General features: G+C 50.9%; 7 protein-coding genes across 7 annotated transcripts; 4 read left to right on the top strand and 3 right to left on the bottom strand.

The window, feature by feature from the left end:
* Positions 1 to 678: 678 nt before the first annotated feature.
* On the bottom strand, positions 679 to 2,435 carry EKO05_0002645 (uncharacterized protein; the record flags this gene model as incomplete). Its single annotated transcript, XM_038938159.2, has 4 exons — positions 679 to 1,741; positions 1,787 to 1,830; positions 1,878 to 1,977; positions 2,023 to 2,435. The coding sequence occupies 4 exons, from the start codon at positions 2,433 to 2,435 to the stop codon at positions 679 to 681; spliced, it is 1,620 nt and encodes a 539-aa protein (XP_038801240.2).
* Positions 2,436 to 3,190: 755 nt separating this feature from the next.
* EKO05_0002644 (uncharacterized protein) lies at positions 3,191 to 5,107 on the top strand (the record flags this gene model as incomplete). The annotated part of the gene is made up of 4 exons (XM_038937880.1): positions 3,191 to 3,703; positions 3,756 to 3,816; positions 3,867 to 4,268; positions 4,317 to 5,107. 4 exons carry the CDS (start codon positions 3,191 to 3,193, stop codon positions 5,105 to 5,107), a joined length of 1,767 nt encoding a protein of 588 aa, XP_038801239.1.
* Positions 5,108 to 5,629: 522 nt separating this feature from the next.
* On the top strand, positions 5,630 to 6,761 carry EKO05_0002643 (Nicotianamine synthase; the record flags this gene model as incomplete). Its single annotated transcript, XM_038938028.2, has 3 exons — positions 5,630 to 6,005; positions 6,105 to 6,589; positions 6,648 to 6,761. The coding sequence occupies 3 exons, from the start codon at positions 5,630 to 5,632 to the stop codon at positions 6,759 to 6,761; spliced, it is 975 nt and encodes a 324-aa protein (XP_038801238.2).
* A 2,355-nt stretch (positions 6,762 to 9,116) lies between these two features.
* Positions 9,117 to 10,465, bottom strand: EKO05_0002642 (L-iditol 2-dehydrogenase; the record flags this gene model as incomplete). The annotated part of the gene is made up of 5 exons (XM_059635955.1): positions 9,117 to 9,320; positions 9,375 to 10,012; positions 10,062 to 10,189; positions 10,239 to 10,399; positions 10,454 to 10,465. 5 exons carry the CDS (start codon positions 10,463 to 10,465, stop codon positions 9,117 to 9,119), a joined length of 1,143 nt encoding a protein of 380 aa, XP_059491938.1.
* A 449-nt stretch (positions 10,466 to 10,914) lies between these two features.
* On the top strand, positions 10,915 to 13,242 carry EKO05_0002641 (Formaldehyde transketolase; the record flags this gene model as incomplete). The annotated part of the gene is made up of 4 exons (XM_038937667.1): positions 10,915 to 11,111; positions 11,160 to 11,269; positions 11,325 to 12,322; positions 12,373 to 13,242. The coding sequence occupies 4 exons, from the start codon at positions 10,915 to 10,917 to the stop codon at positions 13,240 to 13,242; spliced, it is 2,175 nt and encodes a 724-aa protein (XP_038801235.1).
* Positions 13,243 to 13,489: 247 nt separating this feature from the next.
* Positions 13,490 to 15,058, top strand: EKO05_0002640 (uncharacterized protein; the record flags this gene model as incomplete). The annotated part of the gene is made up of 3 exons (XM_038937794.1): positions 13,490 to 13,876; positions 13,942 to 14,314; positions 14,361 to 15,058. 3 exons carry the CDS (start codon positions 13,490 to 13,492, stop codon positions 15,056 to 15,058), a joined length of 1,458 nt encoding a protein of 485 aa, XP_038801234.1.
* Positions 15,059 to 15,168: 110 nt separating this feature from the next.
* Positions 15,169 to 17,434, bottom strand: EKO05_0002639 (uncharacterized protein; the record flags this gene model as incomplete). The annotated part of the gene is made up of 4 exons (XM_038937740.2): positions 15,169 to 15,848; positions 15,904 to 16,891; positions 17,138 to 17,274; positions 17,326 to 17,434. The coding sequence occupies 4 exons, from the start codon at positions 17,432 to 17,434 to the stop codon at positions 15,169 to 15,171; spliced, it is 1,914 nt and encodes a 637-aa protein (XP_038801233.2).
* Positions 17,435 to 18,358: the final 924 nt, after the last annotated feature.

Raw genomic sequence — 18,358 nt, 5'->3', positions numbered from 1 at the left:
ATAAGCTGGCTAGAATTGATGTTTGCGATATATGTGCAAAGAATGACTTGTGTCGAACGTGTGCGTCGATTAAGCTTCCATCAGGTCATGTAAGGTTGTAAGATCTGCCGTAACGTCATAACTCATCCATCGTACAGTCGTGTATCATATCTCATCGCGGCTCCTGTATGCTAATGATCGTATCCCTCGTAGTCCTTCCACTGCTTTCCGTTCCCTCGTTTACTCCTCGGGTCTCTGTCAGCGTACCCATCCTTGTCAATCCGCTCTGTCTTCCTTCACCCATTCTAGCAACCATGGCCTGTATGTGCGGATGGCTAGGCGGTGGTCGGTGCAAAGTACGCCTTGGAAGAGGCTCCCTATCTCTTATTCTCATACGCATACCTTCTTCCGTCGACATGCTCCGGTTTTTTCTCGTTTGCCCTGTATACTCTGTCTCTGCCTCTTCCTCAGACTTTGGTTTCGGACGAAGCCAGCGCCAGACCTGTCGGGTCTTGGTGGCCCAGACGTGGTAGCCGTATTTGGTGGAGAGGAAGCCAATAATGCTAAAGAATGGGACGCAAATTGCGACAAGGGTGATGGCGAATGGCCAGTACGGCGCAGGCTCGGCGGGCATGTTCGTCATTCCGAAGATCGACGTGACAAAAGTCAAAGGCTTTATGCCTGTTAGTCTCGCAAGGTTCAGAGTCGGGTTAGGGGACTCGCCATAAAGAACAGATTGACAATTGTCAAGACTTTGATATTGTATCCTTGATGCACTGTCACATCAGCCAGTTCGACTGATTTTCTAGACTCTTGAATGCTCGTGCCAGAGAAAAGCTGCTCTTGCAAGGTTTCGATCTCATGGCGCCGCTCGTTGTTTTCCCTCTGTAGGATACGAAGTTCCTTCATCTCACGCTCGAACTGTAACCTCAACAAACGCAGTCGACGCTTCCAGTGATCGTTACGTGGTGACTCTTCGTACAGAGGCCAGAGGGTCTTACTTTCTCCATCCCATACGTCCTCGGTGAAAGTATCTTCGAAGGCGTCGATCATGGCTTTAATACTATCGTTGACGTTTCCTAACGCTTGGTGCGCGTAGAAGTACCGACGGGTCCAGGTAAAGTGTTTATCTTCGAATAGTCTCTTCCGACGAGCGTCTTCATCAAAAAGGAAGCCAAGCGGTGGTGTGACGAGTTCGGTAATTTGCTTGTAAATTTCATCGTACCGTTTCCTCGCATCTCGATATTCTGTTAGCAGTGCATGTAAGAATGCCTCGGGTCCATTGAGGTATCGATGGCCGGTCTCAAACGTGTACGGTTTACCATTGATAGGTGTTGATTTCCAATCTGGGAAGCATTCAAGCTGGAGTACCTGGTACGGCGACCACATGTCATGTACCCAGCCGTAGTTGGTTTTGGACCCTCTCGCTCTGTTTCTAACACGACGAGGGTTCTCGTCGAATAGGGCTAGAGCAACCACAGCACCGCAGCGACTCAAGGGTATATGGCTATCAGACGAACTTGTCACTGTGTCAGCACGCTGCCACTGCATAGGCTTGCAATCATCTCCAATGATAGTATAATACTCGAAAGTGAAGAAGAATGTTCGTTGATGACGCGGATCTTCGGTGAAAGCACGGAACATGTGGGAGGACGACGCCTCCGTGCGTACAAGATGTCTGAACAGCTCATCCATGTCGAACGCATTGTGCAATGTTAGATGCAACGCACCAAACAAGATTGGCGAGGGCTCTCTTGCAACACTAGCACTGGTCAGCGGAGATCTTCGTGTACACCGAGGCACCTACGTGATGCGACCTGCAGTCGTTTTCTCGCTGGTTTTCCCAATATCCTTCATCTGTGAGCTGCCATGATCTGTCTAGAGACTCTTGAACATACCCTAATAGAGTGCCAGATTTCTGTAGCTTTGGACATGGCATTGTCCGCCGAGCTGACTTCAACAAGTTCGGGGTGCCCATCAGGCCCGACATTGTAGACCCTGGAGGAAGTCAGTACAAGTTTGCAGCTGTCTAAAACAACGTACTGGAAATGAGAGTAATGACTGCGGTCCTCGGCAGGTCCCGGCCCTAGGTGGAATAGATGCGGCTGTTTCGACAGCTTCGCAGGGTCAGAGACCAGGGATTCCAGGATCTCTCTGCCATGTTCGTCCCAATTGTGGGTCTTCAAATGTTCGCGGAGATGTTCATGATCAAAAGACTGGGACGGCAGCTCATTCTGTACGAAGAATTCGTCCTCATCGTCGCTACTGTCGTCAGATAGCGTGGATGTGTCGGCGAAGACGGCATCTCCGCGCTGGGTAGCGTTCCGACGTAGCCGTGTAACATCTGAGGGTTCAAAGCTTCCGTTCGAAGCGGACAAGCTTTTTAGTAAGGCGTCGTGCGAGCGTTGGAGCGTCTCTAGCTGCTTGCGAAGCTCATCAAGCTCCCGCGTAGCCATATGCTAGTACAATCACCTCTTCTGTCGAGCGCGATTCGAGATGAAAAGCTGAACAGCAGCAGAAAATTGAGGTTGATGCTTTCAATTGCGACACCCGGTCCACACACTTAGCTCCGCATGTTGCCCAGCCTCGCTATGGACGGGAACCTGACCTCCTGTCCAATGCCCATTGAAGCCAAGGCAAGATTGTGGGGCGTTCAGTACAGGATCGGGGAGCAGGCAACGTTCCGCGCGTCGGTGAGTGACGGCAGTCACCAGGCTCACCGCTGTTTCCGATTTGGCCTGATTTGCTCTACAACAGTCGTGAGAGCTGGAGTCTGCGCGTAAAGGTGGGATCAAGTGTCGCATTATGGAGAAACTTTTTGAGTGAGATAGAGGTGCCTCAGTATGTCTTGCACAAGAGGTCGTGCATGCATGAGGCAAGCTTCACGCACCTGCAGGGGTCGGTATAACCAACAGCCGGACCAAGCGTTTGAGCTTACATAACTGGCACTAGCTCTGCCTCTCATGAACCATCTGGAGAGAGCACAACCTTGGAAAGTACGAACATGCGTTCAAATCGATCGCTTTTGCTGATGCATCTAAAAAGACGGGAGCCGAGCGGCGGCTTGACGATGGCCGGGAACGCTACCGGGATCGGTGTTTGTCCACTTCTGATTGGCCAACAGCGGACGTCCCACAGATAGGCGATACGAAATTCTGCGAGGTACATCGCATCGACATCTCAATTGTGCTTCTACAGCACCAGATCTATCATGCCGACACATAACGTCTTGTTCTGGGTGACATTGCCTGTCCTAGTGGGCATGGTTCTTTACCAAATAGGTCTCCAGAGTTTCCTCCCTGCTTCAATCCAAAAGTACACTGGATTTAAGATATTTCGCAGTCTATTTGAAGAAACATACTGCTATGCTTCCATCAAAACGCTCTCTTCAGATCTGGACCAAGCTGAGTGTTTCAGCATCTCGAACGGGAAGTTCTCGAGAGTTTTCAACGATGACTTTATCAAGCAAGACTCGTCCTACGACGCCGTTAAGGACGCACGTGCTGGATATGTTTACCCTGGTTTCTGGGATGGACACGGGCATTTGATCCAATTGGGGGAGCTTCTTAACTCTGTAAGCCTCTTTGGAGCAGAGTCAATGGCTGAGGTACAAGATCGACTTGTTCAGTACAAAGCAAGTCATCCAGAAGAAGGCACCAGCAAACGATGGTTGAGGGGCGTCGGTTGGGATCAGGCTAAGTTCAACGGCAAATGGCCGACGACAGTGAGTACCTTTTGACTTTTGTAAGATCATCCAGTGATTGACACATGAAAAGTCCGACCTTGAAATCAACGAAGCCTTCAAGGACCAGTATGTCATGCTTGACCGAGTCGACGGTGAGTTTCATCTGGAGGATTTCGATGTGTGAGGCATTGACAGGTTCTAGTGCACTGTATCTGGGTATCCAACATGATTCTTGATCTCCTTCCATCACCACTACCTGAGGTGCCCGCTGGAGGTGAGATTGTAGCCACAGGCATCTTTTGCGATAACGCCATGGACATGGTACTGGAATACTACCCAAAACCTGGCAAGGACCGCAAGTCAAAATTTGTCAAAGACGCCATGTCTGAACTAAACAAGCTTGGCATAGTCGGTATGCACGACGCTGGTGTCATTCCTGGCGACTTGAAGCTGTATGAGAGGTTGTCAACTGATGAAGACTGGACTGTGAGGGTGAATGCAATGATAGAGTGCGACGCTCGCAACACCTTCTGTCCGCATGACGTCAAGAAGATCAGCACAACCAATGGAATGTTCCACGTGCGCAGCGTCAAGCTGTTCGGTGGTACGTAGCCATCTCTTGTTGGTTTGACACCGTATTAATACACTGCAGATGGGGCGCTCGGCAGCTGGGGAAGCGCAATGATTGACCCTTACAGCGACAAAGAGAGCTCGATTGGCTCACTACTCGTAAACGCAACCGTGCTCTCATCGTTGACTCAGAACTGGGCGGCCGAAGGTTACCAAGTCAACATTCATGCCATAGGAGATCGCGCGAATCGACTGGCCATCGACGCCTTTGAAATAACTCTGAAGCTCCAATGTCCGGAAATTACAAGGCTCAAGGAATGTCAACAACAGCAGCATCGCTTCCGTATCGAACACGCCCAAATTATTCACCCAGACGACCAGCGTCGTATGTTCGAGCTCGGCATCATTCCTTCCATCCAGCCAACGCACGCCACCTCAGACATGGGATATGCGGAATCTAGGCTCGGGAAACAGCGAACAGCAGATGAAGCTTACAGAATGCGCTCGCTCCTCTCTCTCGGCCCAGTCCTTGGTAGCGATTTCCCGGTCGAGCCGGCCAGCATCTTCGAGGGCATGTATGCAGCGACCACACGGCGGAGTCCACTGACAGGCCTCGATCCCAGCGGTGGCAAGACTGGATGGTATCCAGACGAGACGCTTACCGTTGAGGACGCGTTGAAGGGCTTTACTATCAACCCAGCGTACGGTGCTTTTCTAGAGGGTAACGCTGGTGTCATACAAGAGGGTGCGTGGGCGGACTGGGTTGTGCTTGACGAGCCATTGGAGGGCATGGACTTGGAGGATCTACGAAAGGTCACTGTAAGAGAGACTTGGATAGGTGGCAAAATGGTCTACCAACGCCCGGGACACTAGATGTGCCGATTAACACTTCAAAAGGGATATTCCTTACCGGGTGTTCCACGCTTAACGCGCCTGTCATATCGGCGACGATCAAAGGTATGGCTACTAGGGTCGGATCTGGGTAGACTAGGGTACACCCGGCCATAATGCATCTTGGTACCATATCAAGATCGTCGCCCTGATGCACACAGAATTGCTTTATCACCTTCCTGGTTACATTTATCCAAGGGTAGCTCCCGTTCGTCAGAGTTTTGCGTGATGGACGTGGGGGCCCATCACGGTACTCAGGGATGCCGCAGCCAACCAGATGTCTGCTGCGTATGCCATTGTAGTCTTTAATGAAAAGTTGCAGTAGCAAGCCTCACTTCGCCCACGACCGGCGTTCTCCGCATATGCGCGTGCGTATAAAACTCTTCAGCATGATGGTGCGGGGATTCTCTTGAATGTTCTCTTTCACCTTCAGGTCTGGAATCTTACCTTCTTTTCCATCTTGTTCCTTGATGACAGCAGACTCAACCTTTAACGGCATACAAGATGGGTAACGTTTTGAAGAGTGAGAATCGAGAGTCCAGAGAGCACACGACCACAAGTTCGACTCTCCAAACACCACCCAGGACACCAACTATAACAGCAACTTCTGCGCAAACGTTGGCCTCAGAGATTCATGACATCTACCACACCCTGTCCAAACTTCCAGATCTCTCACCGGGGACGACTATCAACCCACTTCTGACTCGCCTTGTCAATTTATGCATTGTGCCGTACAGCCATGAGTTCATCACCTACTTTTTCGGCATCGAGAACATACATACGTTGTGCGAGCAACTACAATCGCTCTGTGCGACAGCCGAAGGAGAACTAGAACGTTTCTGGGCAAGAAACATCATCGAAGAGTCGAAGCAATCAAAGGGTACGTCCACTACACATCGCTACTTACACAGAGCGACCATCACTGCATTTGAGCCACCAGCACACCCTTGAGGTGTTTTTGCTTACTCCTCAGCCACAGCGACTGCCACGAACGACCTCCTCAACACTTTCCCGTACTACCAGAATTATCTCGACCTTTCACAGATCGAATGCTCCACTCTTTCCGCTTTCCTCCCTCCCTCCAGCACGTCACCCCAGAAATTCGCCTTCATTGGCTCCGGACCCCTACCTCTGACGTCGCTCTGTATACTGGACATCTATCCCTCCGCACACGTGCACAACATCGATCGCGATATCTCGGCGCTGCAGATCAGCCAGAGACTGTGCGAACAGCTGGGGAACACGGAGAGGATGAGCTTCGCGTGTACTGATATCAGTCTCGAAGACAATGTGGGCACAGAGAACACGAAATGGGATGAATTTGACGTTGTTTTCCTGGCTGCACTTGTGGGTATGGATACACAGTCGAAATTGTCGATTTTGGAGAGCATAGCGAGAAAGCTGAGGCCCGGTGCGCTGGTTGTGGCGAGGAGTGCAAAGGGTTTGCGAAGTGTGCTGTATCCGGTGAGTTACTTCTGTGTTACATGCACATCAATTGAATGGGCACGCTGACCTGATGTAGATTCTTGAAATCTCGGGCGCTATGGAGAGCATTGGGTTGGAGACGCTGATTGAGGTGCATCCATGGACTAAGGTGGTAAATTCTGTGATTGTGTTCAGGGTGATGCAGAAGTGAGAGGCACGCTGACCAGCAATGCGACAAGTCTTTTGACCTGGCTGATTGTATGCCCAGCAGACAGGGACAGGTTCACATTTTGATCTTCTTGAGCTTTGGTCTCATCTAAACGAATCACCGGACCAGTTAAGAACCGATGAAATGCGAACAATAAACTTGCACCAAGTCCAAGCCCTAGCGGAAGGTTTATATTATAGGAACATTCCGTAGTGTCTAAAGTGGCCCTCAACATCTGGAATAATCCACGTGTCACCATAGGCGCCCTTAACATGTATTTTGTGATTATGGAGACCAATCGCCCTTGCCAAAAGGCATGAAGTCTATATTGGTAGGTCCACATCTCATTTTTCTGATAGTCTCATGCCTGGGGTCCAGACGGATAGCTTCCCGGTACTCAATGTCTGTGAGGTGATGTGTGTAACCGTGAAGTTCATCTGCATCTCCGTCCCACGCATTGTTCACAGTACAGTCGTCATTGGATTGTATCCCTGAATACAACGTGGTCCTACCACTGGTGTAGTCATCTGTCTTCGGCCAAAAAAATGTTTGCATGGAAGGTGGCGTCTGCGCAAATGCATTGAGCTCATTTGATAGTACAGTGGGGTTGGCCGGGTCATTGATGAACAAATCCACCTTGACACCTGTCGGTAACACCAAGCTATCCTTCCTGGTTTTTTTGCTCGAGCGCCCGAACTCATTGCTGATGTTGTGTGGAACTGATGTTCGTTTGTTCGAGATGCGGTAATCACCCATATTCTTCAGGGTGGAGCTGCACGGCGACGAAGTCGTTTCACTGCTCGAGGGTGAACCCTTCAGACTCAAAGCTGACGATTGAGATGCAATACTACTCGAGGGGTTTTCTCTACTATTACGAGATCGATGCCGAGTTTCCGGTGGATGATCTGCAGGTGGAACTGGTAAATCTTGGTCTTTCAGCAGCCCTTCGAGCAGTGCTATCCGTTCGACGAGCGAGTGTACGTATGCCCGTGAGATTGGTCTGGCATACGGTCAATTATGAGTAGACGACAGATGTGGATATGTTCACCTCCGTCGCTCATCATCGTCCTTGATTGTGCAAGTTGCACTCCCTCGTTCACATTGTAGGCATGATGTCTTGCCGGTGGGTACAACACACTGTAAACGAGTCAGCGAGCGGTGTTGTGCACGGTCGAAACGAACATACTCGAATGCGGCGGTCACGGCAAGAAGTGCATGCTACAGATGCCCGTCGGCTTTTTGCTTTAGACTTGACTTGCGACTCGTCTGAGGAAGTTTGCTCTTCTTTGATGTTCGTGAGCAGCTTATTGTGGGCGACTTCGGCTCGCGCAGGTGTTTCCATGTTGGCGAGGTGTCAGTTACAGGTTTGTCTTGGGTTTGGATGTTCTGATGTCTCAAATGTTAGATTAGACCTGGGCCGACAGAGACGACATGGATTCGTCAAAAGGAACACAGGAGCAAAACACGCGACGGTAAGTGGGCAGCTGCAAGGCTATATAAGAACCTCCGAGCTGCATGAAAGCCAAGCTTTATCTAGTCGGTCACTTGCGTTCGCCAAATGTGGGCACAAAAGTGGATAGAAGCTGTGGAGGTGGGGCGCTCCGCATTCCGTGGTGCTCTGATCGTTGACAAGCGTGCACAGGAACTCCTGAACAAAGTCGGAAGGGAACGAATCGTCCATTCGGTTCTCGAATCTGTTCTGCGCTCCAGTGAAGCTGCGGGCTAATTCATAGACGATTCAGCATACGGCGCCTGTAGAGAGGTCTCAATTGTGAGAACCCTTGGACAACGATCAGCGCTTGACGTAGCGGCGTAGCGAAGGATTACAAAAGTTCCGGCTGGAACCCTTGTCCAACATCGCGTCGCATCGAGCACCGAAGGTGCTATGACTTGTCGGAGCCGACGCTAGCTCTAAAGCGGCTCGGAAGGTAGCTCGACAGCTTTAATCTCATCAAGAGGCCCTCGACACATATGGCTTGCATGCTCATTGTCACGTCCGTGTGGCTAAACAGCTGTTGAAGGATGCGCAGGATTCATGTTTGGACAAGAGCGGGTGTTACAGGAGAAGGAGCGATGAGGCCAGCCGCCAAGAACCACTACGGTAGGCCGCAGGGAGTCTACCGAGAGCCAAAATCTGGAGCCGTTACCATCAGCCTTCCAACACAACAGCATGCGTATCGCGATGTGACGGCATTTCGCTTACTACAGGTACGTTGCAATCGGTTGGGGGGTGACTTCGGTCCGGTGCAAAAGCATGTAGTCCTATAATCATCTCAAACGCATTAACAGCACGACCGTACAAATGTGGCGATGCGACTTGGCGATGAGGTGGCAAAGTAATTTTTGATTCATCGTAGTTCACAACACATCGTCTACTTCATCGATGATTTGCACCTTGATGCTTCCGTTGCTCAGATCGGCACATGCGTGCAATGCGTCCAATGCTTTTTCCAATGGATATGTATGACTGACAAGCGGCTTCAAGTCGACGATGCCCCCAGCTATACACTGTAGGCCGGCTGGCCACGTGTCGCGATACCGGTTAATAAACTTGAGGTCGATCTAGGATAGTTTTAGTACTGTGAATGTCTTCCAAAATGAACAGCATGTGCTTACCTCTGCAAGTGAGATATGCATAAACGGAAGGTTGTTCATGATCTCCTTGCCTACACCAATGACCATGACTGTCCCGCCTCTTCGCACTGTGTATGCTGCAGTAACCACACTGCTTTCAACACCTGTGCACTCGAGCACTACCTCTGGTGCGCCGTACTCGCCAGCGTGCTCATAGTTGAATAGAGTCCTGATATTTCTAGAATTGCTCTCTGCATCCAAATTTCGGTCGACATGGTAGGTGAGAGCCGAAGGAACAAACTTCTTTGCAAACGCCAATCGCTTCGGGTCGAGGTCTGTGATGACAATAGGATGCGCACCACTTGCTCTTGCTGCTGCGAGCGCGATGAGGCCGATGGGCCCAGCCCCACATACTACAGCACCACGACCGAGCGTCAAACCGGCTGACTTGACGCCATGCATGACGACCGACAGCGGCTCTAGCAGTGCACCTTCCGCATAGCTGACGTTGTCCGGCAATTTGTGACACCATTTCGCAGGATGTGTCTTGTACCGCTGAATCGTGCCGTGGTAGGGGTAAACACCTGCAAATTGAACATCTTCGCAAAGGTTGTAGCGACCGTCCAGACATAAGAAGCAATCGCCGCAGGGAACGCCAGGTTCGACGGCCACACGATCTCCTGAGAATCATCGTTAGCTGATTGCCCTTAAATTCACAATGCGACCTACCAGGCTTCAGGCTCTTCACGCCTTCACCGCATTGTAAGACAACTCCGGCTGCCTCGTGGCCCAGGATGCAATCGCCTTCGACAACAAGCGACCCGATTCTCCCTGTTTTCCAAAAATGTATGTCGGACCTGTGAGATGTCAATGACAGGTGCAGTGACAGCCCATCTGAAGACAAACCCGCAAACGCCTGTAGCCTTGATGTGCAGTAGGACTTCCCCGTGACTTGGCGCATACACTGGCGCATCCTCTTGCTTGAGATTGTGGTCTGCGGTGACCTGTAATGAAGGGTTTAGTAGTGGCATAGACAGCGTCTTTTTTTCGGATGTGCCGTTGGTGTTCTGTGACGAAGACTCAGCAGGTAATGCGTCTCTTGAGGGGAAGCTGGTGATTACTGAGGGCGCCATGATGTCTACTGTTTACGTCGATATTCTTTCGCATGTAAAAGAAAGAGAAAACGTCCGAATGTTGAACTCAAGCAGAGACGACTTGATTAGCGCATGAATAGAAATGTGATCACGCATGTCGAGAAGGTTACACGCATGGTTGTATAGCCGAGTTAGCATAGTGGCGGAGGCCAGATTTGGTGGGGTCGAGGGCTATTTTGACCGTGGAGAGCAACCAGTGCCTACATTTACTGCTTTCGGTGCTCAAAAGCATCACTGTCCAATAGGAGTGCATGGCAGTCCCCAACCCCATCAAGTCGGGAACACCCAAAAAGGCAGCCCGTAGCATTCGTCTTAGGTAGCTATTAGCATGATGTCGAAGTGTTATTGCAAGCCGACCTGAAAAGATTTACGTCGCGCTGTCCTTTGGAAATCTCAAAGCACCTCGCGCCAGCAACACATCCAGAACCATGCATCTCGCGCAAGATATGACCAAGGCTAATGACGCAACGGACTACGGCCAGAGTGTAGTCGAAGGATTGAAAAAAGAAGAGAAGGTTGAGCAGGCGGTAGTGCGAAACTTGTCGGACGAACAGGACCATGTTTTGAAGTCCTTTCGACTGCTGATCGCAGATTTGTGTCAGCAATTCAATGGTGGTCATCCAGGGTACGTATATGAACATCTCTTACACGCAGGCTACTGATATGCAGATAGGGGTGCAATTGGTATGGCCGCGATAGGAGTGTCCCTCTGGAAGTATGTCATGCGCTATGCGCCGCACACACCAACTTATTTCAACCGCGATCGTTTCGTTCTGTCGAACGGTGAGCTCTTTCTTCATTCCGGGCCTATCTTCTTGACACCGCTGACCAAAGACAGGGCATACCTGCTTGTTTCAGTACTCGTTCCTTCATCTCACAGGATACAAGGGTATGACCTTGGACCAGCTGAAGTCATACCACTCGGACCGCGTCGATGCGTTGTGCCCCGGCCACCCAGAGATTGAGCACGAGGGCATCGAAGTGACAACAGGCCCTCTCGGACAAGGTGTTGCAAACGCTGTTGGACTGGCCATGGCTACCAAGAATTTGCAGGCGACCTACAACAAGCCAGACTTCGACATCGTCTCGAACCACACATGGTGTATGATTGGTGACGCATGTCTGCAGGAAGGAGTAGCGCTGGAGGCCATTTCCTTTGCTGGACATCTCAAGTTAAGCAACCTGACCATCATATACGATAACAACCAGGTCACTTGCGACGGGAGTGTTGATCTCACAAACACCGAGGATGTCAATGCAAAGATGCGCGCATGCGGGTGGGATGTGATCGACATTGAGGATGGTTGTTTTGACATTGAAGGCATCGTGGGCGCGCTCAACAAAGCTCGAGCATCGACCGATAAACCAACCTTCATCAACGTGCGTACTGTTATTGGAATTGGCAGCGCCGTAGCTGGCGATGCCGTTGCTCATGGAGCCGCTTTCGGTGCTGCTGACGTTGCCAATATGAAGAAGCTGTATAACTTCAACCCCGAAGAACACTTTGTAATCAGCAACACAGTTCGCGAATTCTTCGCAGACATTCCTTCGAGGGGCCAGGAGTTGGTCGAGTCCTGGGAGAAGAAGCTGCAGGAGTATGAAGCCAAGTATCCCGAACTTGGTGCAGAATTCCGGAGTCGAGTGGAAGGCCGCCTCCCGGAAGACTGGAAGGACTTGATCCCCAGCTCGTTCCCTGCTCAACCCACAGCTACGAGGAAGTCTTCTGGTTTGGTCTTTAACCCGATTGCGGAGAAGGTCAAAACCTTCATGGTCGGCACTGCCGATCTGTCTCCTTCGGTCAACATGATCTGGAAGGACAAAGTTGACTTCCAACATGTAAGTATCTGCGGCCTTGAACATGATCAGTGATCACTGACAACAAGCAGCCCGACTTGAAGACAAACTGCGGTATCACCGGCAACTACAGCGGCCGTTACATCCACTATGGTATACGTGAACATGCCATGTGTGCGATCTCTAACGGACTGGCTGCATTCGCTCCCAACACGTTCATCCCAACCACTTCGTCTTTCTTCATGTTTTATTTATATGCAGCACCAGCGGTTCGAATGGGCGCTCTGCAGCACTTGCAAGTAATACACGCGGCCACACACGACTCGATTGGTATGGGTGAGGACGGCCCAACCCATCAGCCTATTGAGCTGGCCAACCTTTACCGAGCGATGCCAAATCTGCTGTATATTCGGCCTGCAGACAGCGAGGAGACTGCTGGTGCGTGGATCACAGCCATTGAGGCCAAGAACACACCGACAATCATCTCGACATCAAGGCACACGCTGCCACAGATTTCGCAGACAAGGCGTGACCTGGTAGCTAAGGGCGCCTACGTCATCGAAGAAGTTGACGATGCAGACGTGACGCTGATTGGCGTGGGTGCTGAGCTGAGCCATGCTCTCGACACAGCAAAAGAACTGAAGGCAAAAAACATCAAAGCACGGGTTCTCAGCTTCCCATGCCAACGTCTGTTCGACTCCCAGCCCATAGAATATAAGCGCGATACATTGCGTAGGCATCGTGGCATCCCTGCTGTCGTCATCGAGCCTTTCGCCCCGAATGGCTGGGAAAGATACGCTGATGCTGCAGCTTGCGTGAAACGCTTCGGCCACAGCTTGCCAGGAAAGGCAGCGTACAAGTACTTCGGTTTCGATACTCCGGCGCTGGTGAAGAAGGTGGAGGGATACCTACAACAGGTACGCGACGATCCGCTTCTGTGCGGGGAATTTGTAGACTTGTGAGCGACCACTCGGATTGTCATTCAGATACATGAACTTGTAGCATTTTGCAGTATAATATAGTGAGTTTTTGATGATTGTTGTAACGTGTTGCGTTGAACGTGAGGTCCGTGTCACCCAGCGCTATTTCCAATTAGGCACTAGTAATCTCCCCAAACTTCCACCGAGTCGAGCTTACCCCTGCTCTTTCCTCACTATATTCTCCGAATCTGAACGGCCTGACCAACGTCAATGATTCCCTGACCCAAAAATGATGACTGATGAGCCGATGACCAAACGACGTCGGGTTGATGAGGGGAGCTCGGTGGCGGATGCCCGTAATGGCGGCAACGTTTTCTCCCCAGCCAGCGAAGTGCATGGCATAGGCTATGGCTACGAAAACACAGATCCGTTCTTGTCGCCAGCCACCGCCTCAAGCTGGCCATTCGACGAGTTTGCTCATGACCCAGACTATCTGGCCTCACAGGAAGCGCTACGTTCGCTTATGTTCGATACTGCACGCTCTGCTGCGCCTACCAGAGTGGGATCGCCCGTGCATGGTGATGACATGACTGGTGGAGTGAATTTCAAGCATGTCCTGGCCAATGGAGGACGTATTCAGTATTTGAAGAACTACATATCACAAGTAGCTCCTTGGGTGAGTCTTACCTTCGCTGTTTCATACTGTCTCCGATTGATAGAACTTGGTTGATCATCATTTAGCTTGATATGTTCGATAGCCAGCGGACATTTGGAGTACAGTTGCCAGCTCTCGCAAAAGAATCGCCACCTCTACTGTATGCTATTCTCGCAATCGGAGCCCGTCAGCTTGAGCGGAAGGACAAGATCCAGTCGTCATTCGATAGCCTCGAGTTGTATCAAGAGGCCATCCGACTACTGACACCCTTGCTGCAGGCACGAGATGTCCATGTGATTGCAGCTTGTGTAATCTTGTGCTGCCTTGAGATGTTCTCGGCTAGTGCGCAAGACTGGCGCCGTCATCTGGAGGGCTGCGCAGCGGTGTTTGAGGCTTTCGGTGTCAACGGCTTCAGCAGTGATGTTCTGCAGGCCGTTTTTTGGTGCTATGCACGTATGGGTGAGTACTTCTATGGCAATTTGCAACGGGTCGCTGACCTGATTAGATGTCTGCGGAGCCCTTATCTCTGACGGCACAGAAAATACGCTACTTAGACCTTCAGCATGGCTGCCACATGACATGACGGACGAAGACGCGGATGCGCTCTTTCGTAGCTCGACGGTCCCAGACATGTACGCCAACTACGCAGTCTACCTCTGTGCTAAGACCTGCGAACTGATCTCTGATCGCAACAAACACACAGAGCTGGGTGCCGAGAATGGGTGTGATGCGCAACAGTTCCTGGCACGCTGGTCTCGACTGTGGGATCAACTAGCTAATTGGTCACTCCATCGTCCGCCTGAGATGCAAGCCGTCGAAAGCAGCAACACGACACCGTTTCCGCACATATTCTTCGCCCATTGGGCCGCAATATCGTCAAACCAGCTCTATCACACCTCATGTGTCTTACTGCTCAACGCCAATCCAAGACAAAAAGCCTCGTTGCCTCAGACACCCACGACGTCCATCATGTGGCACGTGAAGCGCATATGTGGAATTAGTCTGGCAAATCCGCACGAAGGCTGTTTGAACAACGCCATACAGCCACTCTGGATTGCAGGGCGCTTTCTGAGCCATTCTTCAGAGCAGGCCCTGGTTGTCAAGACCATTCGACGCATTGAGATCCTTACTGGCTGGACTGCGACTTGGCGCATTCGCGACTTGGAAAGTACATGGGGCTACAAGATCCGCGGCGCAGTGTGACAGAATCTGGCTGCTAACCTGAGTTTTGCTGAGTTACGAACGAGATGTTGCTGGATGTTGCAACTTTGGCAAGAGCCGAATCAAGTCCTGCAAGATGATGCAGTGAACACTTATCCCCAACTGTCAGCCAGCTGCCACTCACTCCTCAACTGATCCATGTATGGGTCGATGATCCAGCCAGTCAACTGCTGAACGGATTGAAGCGCGCTGACTATCACGTTGTGTTGGCTCGCGTGTGTTGCCGTACGACCAGCGACGACCAGCGATGCGATAAGACAAGGATCCCACCAGCCCGGTCTGTCGTTCTGTATCGCAATACCACAGATGCGGTGTGCGTGCCACAATGTTGACATTGACGGAGAGTTCTGGCTCCGATTCTCAGCAAATCGAGGCTTGTTCTGCAGTAAAAGAAGCATGCCTGTGTGGTATAGTTGATTTGCAAGAAGCGCCGCTCCACTGGTGAAAAGAATCGTCGGATAGTCGTCATCGGCCAGCATACCGTCTTTTGGGTACAACTCGACGATCGGCTGGAACGCCTGCGGTCGATGCATGTACCAGTTAGCAAAGCCTTGAACCAACGCCTTCCATACCTCTACGCGATTGGTTCCGTGACGTTGTTGAAGCCACTGGTCATCATCACCCTGAGTGAACATGGCAGCATCCACACACAAAGCGATAGTATCGTATGCGCACTGCGCTCTCGGGTCATTGGTTCTGACTTGATTATATTGTCCGGTCAGGAACGGGAGAGGAATGCGGTTGTTGCGTTCCATCAGTGCGCAGCTCAGCTCTGTACAAAAGTCAACGGGATGGTATATCTGGGAGCTTGGATAGAGGTTCCTTACCTATTCTGACCAACAACCAGTAGGCGCAGGTGCTAAGATCAGAAAGGCCGAGTCCCAGCAGCAGCCTCTCCAGCAAACGTGTTCGAGTTTTTCCTCTGTCATCTCTAAGCCAGAACGCGGCGAGATTGGGTGTTGCATCAGCCAAAACGTTGAACACGTCTACGACTGTCTCTACGGCAATATCTGACGCAATATCAATGCTCCTGCTCCTGTCTGATGTGGATCTGCCGACTCTCATTTCTCCCGATGCCCACGCCATACTTGACGAAGCTGCGGCCAAATGCATGATGGCGGTGCGCAAACACGGCACCTGCGCCGATTTTATCAACAAACTCACACCAAATTGTTGCTCACTGTCACAGATATCCAACCAAGGCGCAACGTTGTACCTAAAGAACGTTAAAAGCTCCAGGCTAGGAGCGGCTATCGCCGTACTCATAGTGAGAGTTTCTGCTGGGATCGACGCATTGGAATTCGAAGCTTCATAAGCCTGAGTCAAGCGTCCAAGGCCCTCAAAATTCTCGAAACGTGAAGATGTACCAGGCGTGCTATGGCCAATCGTACCAAAGCTCCGTACCGAAATCTGTTCGGTTCCTTTCCGATGTATTCCTGGTCGTTTTTGCATAATGCTGCCATCCAAGGCTGGGCTCAGATTATCGTCACTAGCAAAGTCATACGTCGAAACTGACTGCTCCTCACCAACTCCGGATGCTGGTAATGCTGGTAGAGCGTTCGCCCCTGGTTCTTCGAAGGTAGAACCAAGTGCCAACAAACCATGCACTGCAAACTCGTAGCTATTCGGTGATGGCGAATGGCTCGAAACGGTATGTTTAGTGGTGTCAAATGGGTCGGTTGCTGCCTGCGAATGTGTAGTGGTGGAGTCTGTTTGCGTCGACAATCGACAATGCTGATCATCAGTTGTCGTTACTGGTTGGCATGTCTTCTTCGAGGCCGGCGCTTTGCCATCATCGCTATTGTCTCCAGCAAACTAAAAACATTAGCACATGGCGAGAATTCAGAATTAATTCCCGTATCTACTCGAGCACAAACATGGTCGATTACCAAAACACCTCAGAGAGAGTGTGTGTAAACCCCGACTTGACTTGCACAGAGGGACTTGTGGATAGCTTCGGGCCACCGAGACTCATCACATAGGCGATCCGGTCTCGTAAGCCATATATTGTAACATATACAAACACCACACACTGAAGGCGCGTGAGGAGAGCCTACTTACACGAACAATGGCATACTTCACATCAGTCTTGACCTCTGGCGTAAAATTGTGTTTCCCGAGAATCTGGAACGCAGCCGCATATCGGCACTCAAGTCCTTTCGACATGCAGTTCTGACAGATCGGTTTTCTTTCGTCGCCTACATGCGGTTACAATTCATGTGCAACAGACAACGGCGGCAAATACTTACACTTTCGTCGACGGTTTCTGCAAGTCAAACAACCTGTCCTGGATCTTTTCGGGCGCGCATTGACAGGGCTTTCGGCAGGCTCGTTAGAGGTAGGTATCGAGGTCTCCATCGGCTTGTCGGTGCAGTCGGTCCTTACAGCACTTGCTGTGAGTTCCCTTCATGTTTATCGGAGTTCTATCCTCGGTAAACGTAGGCACCGGAGACACCGGGGTTTCGGCGCTAATCCCCGCTCCGCAGGTGGGGTCCTTTCTTGTTTCCTTAACTGTGGGACACGAATGCGCAATCTCTCCCTTTTTAGGAGATGTCCACAGCAAATTTGCGGCAGTCCTGGTAGCTTCTAGACCAACAGAATACTAAATGGTCTCTGCCTACACCAGACAATTGGCTTAGATTCGCTCAAAACTTCTATTCTATCTAGCCTTTGTTGTTAGGATTAGGACTGGCAGCTGCTGTATCCCACTTATTCTGCAACTTGAGAGCGCTTGATGCGGCTATACTTCCCCTATGAGGACAAAGCAACAGGAATCTTCGTACAGTGGGAACCAGATAAGTTGTCTTCGAGCCCACAACCTCCTGTACATCCGCGCTTGTGATCTTCAGGAACCGCCGCCTTGTGTTTCAGAACCCTGAAATACATGGTAGTGCGTGTTGCGTATGAACAGCTTCTTCGTGCTGTGCAACATGGTGATGAGCTGGATTAGATCGCACACAGTCTGCAGTCCTGGGTTGTTCGCTGGAACGTTGGAAAACTAGAAACTTTAGTTGAAAAACTACTGTGAACCCAGGTATTTGTCGAATCGCCATGCTCAGGCCAACAGCAAAGCTTTGTCAGCAATAATACCACGTGCTGACAAACCCAGTCGTCTTCTTTGTATCGCATTGGACGCCTGACCTCCAGTGTGTCAGCTACGCACACGGAGCACTGACTGAAATCTCCTTCTTGAGAAGGTGGTATGCTCCAAGACCTTTATAATGACTATGACTGGCCATTGTGATATTTGAGCTGGTGGTCAAGAGAAAAGCTACTCACCTG

The sequence above is a fragment of the Ascochyta rabiei genome, chromosome 4 (genome assembly GCF_004011695.2).
Source record: "Ascochyta rabiei chromosome 4, complete sequence".
NCBI lineage: Eukaryota > Fungi > Ascomycota > Dothideomycetes > Pleosporales > Didymellaceae > Ascochyta > Ascochyta rabiei.
This window is presented reverse-complemented; position numbering and strand designations above follow the sequence as displayed.